This window comes from Oncorhynchus mykiss, chromosome 14, assembly GCF_013265735.2.
Source record: "Oncorhynchus mykiss isolate Arlee chromosome 14, USDA_OmykA_1.1, whole genome shotgun sequence".
Taxonomy (NCBI): domain Eukaryota; kingdom Metazoa; phylum Chordata; class Actinopteri; order Salmoniformes; family Salmonidae; genus Oncorhynchus; species Oncorhynchus mykiss.
Window position 1 is genome coordinate 7577637 of NC_048578.1, and position 13495 is coordinate 7591131.

The 13495-nt window shown below is 43.2% G+C and overlaps 1 protein-coding gene across 6 annotated transcripts in view; it reads right to left on the reverse strand.

Annotated features, from left to right (window-relative positions):
• LOC110488686 (protocadherin gamma-C5-like) overlaps window positions 1-13495 on the reverse strand; it is a 207731-nt gene that overhangs the window by 145276 nt on the left and 48960 nt on the right. Inside the window, exon 1 of one of the 6 annotated variants that reach the window (XM_036942782.1) lies at window positions 10716-13326. The exons of 2 other annotated variants lie outside the window; for them this stretch is intronic. In XM_036942782.1, the coding sequence (XP_036798677.1) occupies window positions 10716-13157 (2442 nt within the window). In that variant the 5' untranslated portion in view covers window positions 13158-13326. Of the gene's footprint in view, window positions 1-267; window positions 2858-3779; window positions 6354-7237; window positions 9842-10715; window positions 13327-13495 lie in introns of those variants that run through there. 3 more of the 6 variants (XM_036942792.1, XM_036942793.1, XM_036942789.1) reach the window with 3 other exon arrangements.

Genomic DNA, 13495 nt, shown 5'->3' on the forward strand with positions numbered 1-13495 from the left:
AGGCAAATTTGTTCAGGTCGAAATACATGTCTAGAAGCTCAGCACACATACAACACGAACCTAAACCTTTTCATAGGTAACAAAAAAAATGCACAATCCTTGATTTACCGCTATAATATTGCAAAGAGAGAGAGCAACCCCAACCTCTGAGATACAGATAAAATGATTCAAGCACCAGAGGAGAATAGTTGGAAATGGAAAATGGGCACATTGTTAAGATGTACTCCAACAAAATGTGCTAAGTTATTTAAAATCCAAAAGACTCACCTCTAGTGGGGAGTCTGGTTCATCCAGGATGTTCTGTTCACTCTGCATCCGCTGCATCGTCCCTGTAGAACTGGGGTCCATTATCAGTACGTTCTGACTACAGGGTCTGGCGAACTGACAGTCACTCTTTCTGGAGTCAGTCGTCCTGCACACCTCGTAATTGTACACGTGCTGTAGAGTTCCTGTCCCCAAAGTGTCTGCGTAACGTGGTGGATAATACGGAATAACCGGGAGATTGGAATGATAGAGGATGCGAGACTGTCTCCATCTGTATATTTTCACTGATATAATAACCACTAAACATGTGATGAACAGAAATGAGACTACAGCCAAAGCCAAGACTAAGTAAAAAGTCAGGTTGTTATTGTACTCCTTGTCGTGCGTAAAGTCAGTGAACTCCGAGAGCACTTCAGGGAAGCTGTCCGCCACCGCCACGTTAACATTGACTGTAGCTGAACGAGAGGGCTGCCCATTGTCCTCCACTACAACAGTGATCCTTTGTTTCACAGCATCTTTATCATTGACTTGGCGTATAGTTCTTATTTCCCCATTCTGTAAGCCCACTTCAAACAGCGCCCTGTCTGTCGCTTTCTGCAGTTTGTATGAGAGCCAGGCATTCTGTCCAGAGTCCACATCAACAGCCACCACTTTAGTTACAAGATAGCCCACATCTGCTGAACGAGGAACCATTTCAGCCACTAGAGAGCTGCTAGTCTGGACTGGATACAGAACCTGAGGAGCGTTGTCATTCTGGTCTTGGATGAAGAGGTTGACACTCACATTGCTACTGAGTGGAGGAGAGCCTCCATCTTGCACCTTAACCACTAGTGTGAGCTGTTTGATTTGTTCATAATCAAAGGAGCGCACAGCATGTAAAACTCCTGTTTCAGAGTTAATTGATATGTAAGTAGAGACTGGAGTTCCACTGATCTGCGTGTCCTCCAACAGGTACGATATTCTCGCGTTCTGATTCCAGTCAGAGTCCCGCGCGCTGACAGTAAATATGGACATTCCAGGAGAGTTATTCTCTGTGACGTAGGCAGAGTAGGTGCCTTTATCGAACAATGGGGCATTGTCATTTACGTCAGAGATTCTAAGGTGTAAAGTCCTGGCGCTAGAGAGAGGAGGCGAACCAGAATCGGTCGCTGTTATGGTTATGTTGTATTCTGGTGTTGTTTCTCTGTCAAAACCGATATCTGAGATCAACGTATAATAACTACTTAAAGAAGATTTGATCTTGAACGGGAGGTTAGTATCTATAGAGCATGTAATCTGCCCATTTCTCTCTGAATCAGCGTCTTTGACGTTAATAACGGCTACCGTAGTTCCAGGAGGAGCATCTTCAGACACGGGGCTGGAGAAAGACATGACGTTTATAACTGGTGCGTTGTCATTTATGTCAAGAACTTCAATTACAACTTTACTAGAGTCTGTTAAACCACCCTGATCTTTAGCCTCTACTCTGACCTCGTATTTCTTATCTTTCTCATAATCTATCTGGCCTGAAACAGAAATAGAACCGGTCGACATATCAATGGTAAATATATCAACTATATTCCCTTTCAACTTTGAAAAATAGTAGGAAATATGTCCATGCGATCCACTATCTGCATCGCTGGCATTCACGGTTGTAATATAAGTGCCCGTTGGAGCGTTTTCCATCACAGTAGCCCTGTACACTGACTGGTTAAACACGGGAGCATTATCATTGGCATCTAGGACATTGATCTCTATATTTACTGTGCCAGATCTCTGTGGATTTCCACCGTCTACAGCGATTAGCTTTAAAGAGAGACGAGGATGCTCCTCTCTATCTAATGGTTTCTGGAGAACCATCTCTGCATATTTACTACCGTCTGGATTCGTATGTTGCTTTAGAACAAAATTATGGTTGGGAGTTAACATGTAATTTTGTAGGGCGTTAAGTGTTACATCGGGATCCACTGCACTCTCTAGTAGAAATCTCGCACCGACAGTAGCTGACTCGCTAATTTCAAATTGTACGTCTTTTATGGGAAATGCAGGAGCATGGTCATTTACATCTAGAATTTCCACTGTAATACGATGCAGCTCGATGGGATTTTCTAGAATAATTTCGAAGCTGAAGCTACACGGTGTGACGTCGCCACAAAGCTGCTCTCGGTCTATTCTCTCACTCACGACTAGAATCCCTTTGTCCGTCTTCAGCTCTGTGTACTGAATGCTTTCTCCAGTCACGATACGGGCCCGGCCCACCCGGAGCCGTTTCAAATCTAACCCCAGGTCTTGAGCTACGTTACCGATAAGAGAGCCTTTCTTCATCTCCTCCGGAATGGAATAACGGATTTGGCCACTGGTAATATGAATAAAATACAGAAGAAAAACCAGTACTTGCCACCGTAGTCCACACAAACGCCATTTTAGGCATTTAGGTTGAAGGAATCCTTCAAATGCCATAGCCAAGAAATAATAAATCCAACACGAATATTCTTTATACTGGATCCAGAGAAACGGTGAGGAAATAAGTAGATGTTTCGCTTTAACCTAGCCTATTTTTGAGTAATATTTCATATTGATCAGAGCGAGTGTGTCTGTGTCTGTGTCTTGCCCCGCCTCGTATGAAGCGCAGAGAGTTTTTCCGTCTCCTCTGGTAGAGCGCAATGATAGGGGAGGGGACGCCACTGACTGACAACACTGGACAGAATTTATTTCATTGATCAACAGCGGCCCTCAGAGTATAAAACATGAACACCACTTGACACTTGAACATGTAAAACCGTTCAGAAATTATTAGACAAGTACAGTATTTTTCCCCCCAAAATAATGTATATAAATTATACTGTCTTAACACTTCACTTTCTGCAATCGAAATAAATACAAGTTTCATCTCTACAATTATATGAACAAAAAATAAATACCTACAATTTTATAGCCTACTAACAAATTCCACCACCCCACCAACTTCAGAATGGATCGTGCGAAAAAGAGGATTCCACAACCGTCCGAACTACGACAGAACACAACAAACCAAAACTGATAGGGCCTATGTTGAAAATAATATGATTCGTAAATGCTAAAATCTATAGCAACATTTGTCCAACAGACTGATGTAGGGAACCTGGAATAATACAATGCCTGAGAGAGAGAAGCAGCCCCCTTCTGCAATAAAGACAGAAGTGTCGCTGTCCTCACAGGGTGGTGCTGAAACAGCATTACACCGCTACAGAACGACCAAAATATCACAAGCACTTCTGCTCAGTTCGAAATACATTTCTACAAGCTCAGCAGACATACAACTCAGCAGACATACAACACGAGCCTAATCCTTTGCATGGGAAAAAATAAATGAATACATTATCCTTGAATTAACGCTGTAATATTGCGAAAAGAGAGAGAGCAACCCCAACCTCTGAGACACCGAAAAAAAGAGAGTCAAGCACCAGATTAAAATAGCTGCAAATATAAAATAAATTATGTTGTAGAGATGTACTCCAAAAAAATGAGCTACTTTGTTTAAACTCCGATTAACTCACCTCTAGTGGGGAGTCTGGTTCATCCAGGATGTTCTGTTCGTTCTTTATCCGCTGCATCGTCCCTGTAGAACTGGGGTCCATTATCAGTACGTTCTGACTACAGGGTCTGGCGAACTGACAGTCACTCTTTCTGGAGTCAGTCGTCCTGCACACCTCGTAATTGTACACGTGCTGTAGAGTTCCTGTCCCCAACGTGTCTGCGTAACGCGGTGGATAATACGGAATAACCGGGAGGTTGGAATGATAGAGGATGCGAGACTGTCTCCATCTGTATATTTTCACTGATATAATAACCACTAAACACGTGATGAACAGAAATGAGACTACAGCCAAAGCCAAGACTAAGTAAAAAGTCAGGTTGTCATTGTACTCCTTGTCGTGCGTAAAGCCAGTGAACTCCGAGAGCACTTCAGGGAAGCTGTCCGCAACCGCCACATGAACACTGACTGTAGCTGAACGAGAGGGCTGCCCGTTGTCCTCCACTACAACAGTGAGCCTTTGTTTCACAGCATCTTTATCAGTGACTTGACGTATAGTTCTTATTTCCCCATTCTGTAAGCCCACTTCAAACAGCGCCCTGTCTGTCGCTTTCTGCACTTTGTAAGAGAGCCAGGCATTCTGTCCAGAGTCCACATCAACAGCCACCACTTTAGTCACAAGATAGCCCACATCTGCTGAACGAGGCACCATTTCAGTCATCAGGGAGCTGCTAGTCTGGACTGGGTACAGAACCTGAGGCGAGTTGTCGTTCTGGTCTTGAATTAATATGTTGACACTCACATTGCTACCGAGTGGAGGAGAGCCTCCATCTTGCGCCTTAACCACTAGTGTGAGCTGTTTGATTTGTTCATAATCAAAGGAGCGCACAGCATGTAAAACTCCGGTTTCAGAGTTAATGGATATGTAAGTGGATACTGGAGTACCACTGATTTGCGTGTCCTCCAGGATGTACGAGATTCTCGCGTTCTGATTCCAGTCAGAGTCCCGCGCGCTGACAGTAAATATGGACATTCCAGGGGAGTTATTCTCTGTGACGTAAGCAGAGTATGAGCTCTGATGAAACAATGGAGCATTGTCATTTACGTCAGAGATTCTAAGTTGTAATGTCCTGGCGCTAGAGAGAGGAGGTGAACCAGAATCTGTAGCTGTTATAGTTATGTTGTATTCTGGAGTCGTTTCTCGATCAAAACCTTTATCAGAGATCAAATTGTAATAACTTGTTATCGACGATTTTATCTTGAACGGGAGGTCTTTATCTGTAGTGCACGAAATCTGTCCGTTCCTCTCTGAATCTCCGTCTTTTACATTTATAACGGCTATCGTAGTTCCTGGAGGAGCATCTTCCGACACGGGGCTGGAGAAAGACATGACGTTTATGACTGGTGCGTTGTCATTAACATCAATAACTTCAATGACAATTTGGCTGGTGTCTGTGAATCCTCCCTGGTCTTTAGCTTCTACTCTAATATCATATTTCTTATCTTTTTCAAAATCGATATGCCCCAAAACGGATATGATTCCTATATCCTTATCTATGACAAATATATCCGCTATGCTACCTTTCAATTTTGAAAAACTGTATGTTATTTGTCCATTTGATCCACTGTCTGCATCGCTTGCATTCACCGTTGTAATATAGGTTCCTTTCGGTGCATTTTCCATCACAGTTGCCCTGTACACTGACTGGTTAAACACAGGCGCATTGTCATTTACATCTAGGACAGTGATCTCTATATTTACTGTGCCAGATCTCTGCGGATTTCCACCGTCTACAGCGATTAGCTTTAAAGAGAGACGAGGATGCTCCTCTCTGTCTAACGGTTTCTGAAGAATCATCTCAGCGTACTTACTACCATCTGGATTGGCAAGTTGTTTTAAAACAAAATTGTCATTTGGTGTTAATACATATTTCTGTAAATCATTAACGCCTACGTCGGGGTCTTCTGCGCTCTCTAATATAAAGCGCGCACCTATAGTGGCTGACTCACTTATTTCCAATTTGAAGTCACTATTTTGGAAGGTGGGAGCATGATCATTCACATCAAGAATTTCCACAACAACACGATGCAGTTCAATAGGGGTTTCTAGAATCATTTCGAAGCTGAAGCTACACGGTGTGACGTCGCCACAAAGCTGCTCTCGGTCTATTCTCTCACTCACGACTAGGATCCCTTTGTCTGTCTTCAGCTCTGTGTACTGAATGCTTTCTCCGGTCACGATACGGGCCCGGCCCGCTCGGAGCCGTTTCAAATCTAACCCCAGGTCATGAGCTACGTTACCGATAAGAGAGCCTGTCTTCATCTCCTCCGGAATGGAATAACGGATTTGGCCACTGACAATATGATTGAGATACAGGACAAAAATAAGTACTTGCCACCACAGTCCACACAAGCGCCATGTTTTAGGTTGAAGAAGTCCTTTAAATTCCATAGCAAACAAAGAATAAAATCCACAAGTAAATTTCTTATTGTGTATTCTCAGAAATTGTGAGCAAATACTATTCGATGTTTCGTTTCAATCCAGACTATATTCGCTGCCCTTTTAAAAAAAATATATGAATCAAAACGAGTGTGTATCTCGGTCGCGCCCCGCTTCGTATGAAGCGCAGAGTCTTTCCGTCTCCGGTGGTAAAGCGCAGTGACAAGGGAGGGGACTACACTTATTGACAACAACGGACAGAAATTATTTCACTGATCAACAGCGGCCCGCAGAGTCCAAAACACGAACATCATAAGACACTTGAACATGTAAAAACGTTCTGAAGTGATTAAACACCGGGCAGCATTATTTTCTTTCCAAAATAATCTATAGTCGAATCACTAGCTAAACACTTCACTTTCTACAATCGAAATCAATGCAAGTTTCATCATTACAATGCTATGACCAACAAAAGGGGGGAAAAAAACTACAATTGCAATGCCTAAAAAAAGTCAATATAACAGCCGTCCAAACCATGACTCAACACCACAAACCATAACCTATGCATGTTGACAGTAAAATGATCGTTAAATGCGACAAAGTGTAGTGACATTATAGAAAGAGGTAAGAACCAGGGATAATACACTGTACACAGTGTGAGAGAGCGAAGCCGCACTCTGCTGCTGCTATGAAGACAGAAGTGTCACTGTCCATAAAGGGAGGTGCTGAAACGGCTACCGAATGACCAAAAAATCACAAGCACTTCTGCTCAGTTCGAAATACATTTCTACAAGCTCAGCAGACATACAACTCAGCAGACATACAACACGAGCCAAAACCTTTTCATAGGAAACAAAAAAATACATAATGCATGATTTACCGCAATAAAATGACAAAGAGAGAGCACCCCAACCTATGAGATACCGATAAAAAAGAGTAAGACCCCCGGGGGAAATAGTTCATAATTTAAAAAATAAAATTGTAAATATGTAACTACTCAAACAAAACGTACTTCATTATTTAAACGGCAATAAACTCACCTCTAATGGAGAGTCTGGTTCATCCAGGATGTTCTTCTCGTTCTGCATCCGCTGCATCGTCCCTGTAGAACTGGGGTCCATTATCAGTACGTTCTGACTACAGGGTCTGGCGAACTGACAGTCACTCTTTCTGGAGTCAGTCGTCCTGCACACCTCGTAATTGTACACGTGCTGTAGAGTTCCTGTCCCCAAAGTGTCTGCGTAACGCGGTGGATAATACGGAATAACCGGGAGATTGGAATGATAGAGGATGCGAGACTGTCTCCATCTGTATATTTTCACTGATATAATAACCACTAAACACGTGATGAACAGAAATGAGACTACAGCCAAAGCCAAGACTAGGTAAAAAGTCAGGTTGTCATTGTACTCCTTGTCGTGATTAAAGTCAGTGAACTCCGAGAGCACTTCAGGGAAGCTGTCCGCAACCACCACGTTGACATTGACTGTAGCTGAACGAGAGGGCTGCCCGTTGTCCTCCACAACCACAGTGAGCCTTTGTTTCACAGCATCTTTATCATTGACTTGGCGTACAGTTCTTATTTCCCCATTCTGTAAGCCCACTTCAAACAGCGCCCTGTCTGTCGCTTTCTGCAGTTTGTAAGAGAGCCAGGCATTCTGTCCAGAGTCCACATCAACAGCCACCACTTTAGTAACAAGATAGCCCACATCTGCTGAACGAGGCACCATTTCAGCCACCAGGGAGCTGGTAGTCTGGACTGGGTACAGAACCTGAGGCGCGTTGTCATTCTGGTCCTGGATGAAGATGTTGATGCTAACATTGCTACTGAGTGGAGGAGAGCCTCCATCTTGCGCCTTAACCTCGAGTTTAAGCTGTTTTATTTGTTCATAATCAAAGGAGCGCACAGCATGTAAAACTCCGTTTTCGGAGTTAATTGATATGTAACTAGAGACTGGACTTCCACTGATCTGCGTGTCCTCCAAGAGGTACGATATTCTCGCGTTTTGATTCCAATCAGAGTCCCGGGCGCTGACAGTAAATATGGACATTCCAGGAGAGTTATTCTCTGTGACGTAAGCAAAGTAGGGTCCTTTATCGAACAATGGGGCATTGTCGTTTACGTCAGAGATTCTAAGGTGTAATGTCCGGGCGCTAGAGAGTGGAGGCGAACCAGAATCTGTTGCTGTAATTGTTATGTTGTATTCCGGCACCGCTTCTCTGTCAAAAATCGAATCGGTTATCAAATTGTAGTAATTAGTCAATGAGGATTTGATCTTAAATGGAAGGTTAGTATCTATAGAGCATGTAATCTGTCCGTTTCTCTCAGAATCAGCATCTTTAACATTTATAATAGCAATAGTTGTGCCGGGAGGAGCATCTTCAGACACAGGGCTGGAGAAAGACATGACGTTTATAACGGGTGCGTTGTCATTAACATCAATAACTTCAATTACAACTTTACTAGAGTCTGTTAAACCTCCCTGGTCTTTAGCTTCAACTCTAACTTCATATTTCTTATCTTTCTCAAAATCTATCTGACCCGAAACAGATATGATTCCTGAGTTTTGATCTATGACAAATATGTCCGCTATACTACCCTTCAACTTCGAAAAACTGTAAGTTATTTGTCCGTTTGTGTCGCGGTCTGCGTCACTGGCATTCACGGTTGTGATATAGGTGCCTTTTGGACCGTTTTCCACCACAGCAGCCCTGTACACTGATTGGTTAAACACAGGCGCATTGTCATTCACATCCAGGACAGTGATCTCTATATTTACTGTGCCAGATCTCTGCGGATCTCCACCGTCTACAGCGATTAGCTTTAAAGAGAGAAAAGGGTGCTCCTCTCTGTCTAACGGTTTCTGGAGGAACATCTCAGCATATTTACTACCGTCTGGATTCGCATGTTGCTTGAGAATGAAATTATCGTTCGGATTCAAAATGTAATTCTGTAGGGCGTTGAGGCCTACATCATTGTCCTCCGCACTTTCTAATAGAAATCGTGATCCAACGGTAGCCGATTCGCTGATTTCAAAATGTATGCCTTTATTTGGAAAAGCAGGGGCATGATCATTTACATCTATTATTTCTACAGTCACACGATGGAGCTCCATTGGATTTTCTAGAATCATTTCGAAACTAAAGCTACAAGGTGTGACGTCGCCACAAAGCTGCTCTCGGTCTATTCTCTCACTCACGACTAGAATCCCTTTGTCTGTCTTCAGCTCTGTGTACTGAATGCTTTCTCCGGTCACGATACGGGCCCGGCCCGCCCGGAGCCGTTTCAAATCTAACCCCAGATCTTGAGCCACGTTACCGATAAGAGAGCCTTTCTTCATCTCCTCCGGAATGGAATACCGGATTTGGCCACTGACAACATTACTTAGATACAGGAGAAAAATGAGTACTTGCCACTGCAGCCCACACAAACGCCATGTTGTAGGTTGAAGGAATCCTTTAAATTCCATAGCCAACAAAGAATAACATCCACACGAATATTTCTTATATTATATCCTCAAAAATGGTGACCAAATACTATTCGATGGTTCGTTTCAATCAATACTATTTTCACTGTCCTTTTCTTATCTATGGATCAAAACGAGTGTGTCTGTCTCTCCGCGCCTCGTATTAAGCGTAGTCTCTCCGTCTCCTCTGGTGAAGCGCAGTAATAGGGGGGGAGTGGACTCCACTGACTGACAACACTGGACATAAATGATTTCACTGATCAACAGCGGCCCTCAGAGTCCAAAACATGAACATCATAAGACACTTGGACATCTAAAACTTTTCCGAACTGATTAAAGACTGGACAGAATTATTTTCTTTCCAAAAGTATCTATATACAAATCACTAAACACTTCACCTTTTCAATATAAATACATGAAGGTTCATCACTCCAAAGCTTTGACCAACGAAAGAAAGAAACTGCCATTTTATAACCTAGGAGGGAAAAGTATACTAACTCATTAACTTCAGATTGGATCGTGCGTAAAAACAAGTCAATCCAAACCATGACTCAATACAACAAACCAATACCTATATATGCTGACTGAAATATGCTTGGTAAATGCTAACATCTATAGCGACATCATAGACTAAGGTAAGATCCAGGGACAACACAGTGTGAGAGAGTGAAGCAGCGGTCTGCTGCAATAAAGACATGTGTTCTTGTCCATACAGTGAGGTGGTGAAACGGCATGACAGCGCTACAGAATTATCAATATCACACAAGTACTTATGCTCTGTTCGAAATAGGTTACATTTATTAAAACTCACCAGACATACCTCTCGGCACACATACAACAGGAACCTAAACCTTTTTATATGTTAGCAGAAACCATACATAACCCTTGATTTACCCCTATAAAATTACAAAGAGAGAGTAACCCAATCTCCGCGTTACCGCTAAAAAGAGTAAGAACACCGGGGGAAATAGTTCAACGTGTAAATGAAGGCATATTGTAAAGACCTACTCAAACAACATGAGCTACTTCGTTTGAATTCCAATTAACTCACCTCTAGTGGGGTGTCTGGTTCATCCAGGATGTTCTGTTCGTTCTGCATCCGCTGCATCGTCCCTGTAGAACTGGGGTCCATTATCAGTACGTTTTGACTACAGGGTCTGGCGAACTGACAGTCACTCTTTCTGGAGTCAGTCGTCCTGCACACCTCGTAATTGTACACGTGCTGTAGAGTTCCTGTCCCCAGAGTGTCTGCGTAACGCGGTGGATAATACGGAATAACCGGGAGATTGGAATGATAGAGGATGCGAGACTGTCTCCATCTGTATATTTTTACTGATATAATAACCACTAAACATGTGATGAACAGAAATGAGACTACAGCCAAAGCCAAGACTAAGTAAAAAGTCAGGTTGTCATTGTATTCCTTGTCGTGCGTAAAGTCAGTGAACTCCGAGAGCACTTCAGGGAAGCTGTCCGCCACCGCCACGTTAACATTGACTGTAGCTGAACGAGAGGGCTGCCCGTTGTCCTCCACTACAACAGTGAGCCTTTGTTTCACAGCATCTTTATCATTGACTTGGCGTATAGTTCTTATTTCCCCATTCTGTAAGCCCACTTCAAACAGCGCCCTGTCTGTCGCTTTCTGCAGTTTATACGAGAGCCAAGCATTTTGTCCGGAGTCCACATCAACAGCCACCACTTTAGTCACAAGATAGCCAACATCTGCTGAACGAGGCACCATTTCAGCCACCAGAGAGCTGCTAGTCTGGACTGGATACAGAACCTGAGGTGCGTTGTCATTCTGATCATGGATACTAATTTTGACTGTAGCATTGTTGCTAAGAGGAGGAGAGCCTCCATCTTGAGCTTTGATATACATCTCAAATGATTTAGTTTGCTCATAATCGAAGGAGCGCACCGCCTGGATGACACCTGTCTCTGCATTAACGGAGATGTAAGACGATATTGGATTTCCATTTAATTGAGATTCTATGAGCAGGTAGGACACGCGTGCATTTTGACCCCAATCTAAGTCGTGGGCCCTCACAGAAAACACTGAGACCCCCGGAAAGTTGTTTTCCATCACAGTAGCAGTGTATAAACTCAGCTCAAAAACGGGCGCATTGTCATTAACATCTGAGATTCTCAGTGTGATGGTTTTACTCGCCAAGAGGGGCGGGGTACCCTCATCTACGGCTGTGAATGTGATGTTATATTCGACATTGCGCTCTCTGTCTAAAACACCATCTGTGACAAGGGTGTAATAGCTCTTTAAAGACGACTGGATGGCAAACGGGATCTTAGTATTTATCGAACAATCTACCTTTCCGTTTTTATCAGAATCTATGTCTTTGACATTTATTATAGCCACGGTAGTGCCACTAACCGCATCCTCGGATACTGGACTAGAGAATGACGTCAGTGTAATCAAGGGGACATTGTCGTTCACATCTATAACGTCGATTATTACTTTTGTGGACGCACTTTGTCCTCCTTGGTCTTTGGCTTGTACGCCAAGTTCGAAGTGTTTATTCTTTTCATAATCAATTGGTCCAATGACTGTTATGTCGCCTGTATTTTCATGCAATGCAAAAAGCTCAGCAAAATTATTAGACATGCGAGTAAAATAGTAAGTAACTTGACCATATAAGCCTTCGTCTCTGTCTGTTGCGCGGATGGTTGTCACTAAAGTTCCTTTAGGTGCATTTTCTGTTACTGTTGCCTTGAAATTAGGTTGTGTAAAAACGGGGACATTATCATTGGCATCAAGTACTGATATTTGTATTTTAAGTGCCCCAGATCTCTGCGGTTCACCGCCATCCACAGCAGTCAATGTCAGAGGCAGGTTATCATTTTTCTCTCGGTCTAAAGGCGCATACAGATACATCTCCACATATTTACTGCCGTCGGGACCAGTCTGGATTTTAATGTTGAAATTATCGGTAGGGTGCAATGTGTAGCCTTGAAGCGCGTTGATACCAACGTCAGGATCTGTCGCACTCTCCTGCAATATCTGTGTCCCCGGCAGAGCAGACTCAGAGATATCTAATTTGATTTCCTTTTCGTTAAAAAAGGGGGCATTATCGTTAACATCTAGTATTTCTACTAGAATACTATGCAGCTGCATCGGATTCATCATAATCATCTCGAAGCTCAAGCTGCAGGGCGATGTCTGCCCGCAAAGCTGCTCCCTGTCTATCCTCTCTCCCACGACCAGGGTCCCTTTGTCTACATCCAACCTGATATACTCGCTGCTATCACCACTAACAATGCGAGCACCTCCCGATTTCATTTGTTTAGCATTCATTCCTAAATCCTCCGCCACATTTCCAACAAACGAGCCTTTTCTCATCTCCTCTTGAATAGAATAACGAATCTGCCCGAGCATCATCTGGAAAAGGCTAACAAGAATAAAGGCCTGTACTTGCCGTTTGATACAGCGCTCATTTCTGGCAGAAGCCGTGACGTCGAACCAACGCATCGAAATCCACATTATACAACAAGTCCACACAAGCTGTAAACAAATGCGATGAAACACTGCTGGTCAATGTTGAAGGTCTCAGAATCCATCAATGTAAAAAGCTGGCGTCGACAAAACAGAATACTGAAAAAAGGAGATCCAAGAGTGCATTCGTGATGGTCCCTCAATCACTGACAAAATGAGAGAATATGGGCGGTACAGAGGAAGTATAGCAGTATTTAAATCGACTAAAGTTTGCTTTTAAAGACCAACAGCGGCCCTCGGAGCCCACAATAGGAATAGCTAGCTGGTCGTCACTCAATGTGAAGACGTGAGAAACGCATGCATATTTTCTCAAAGTTATGAATCAG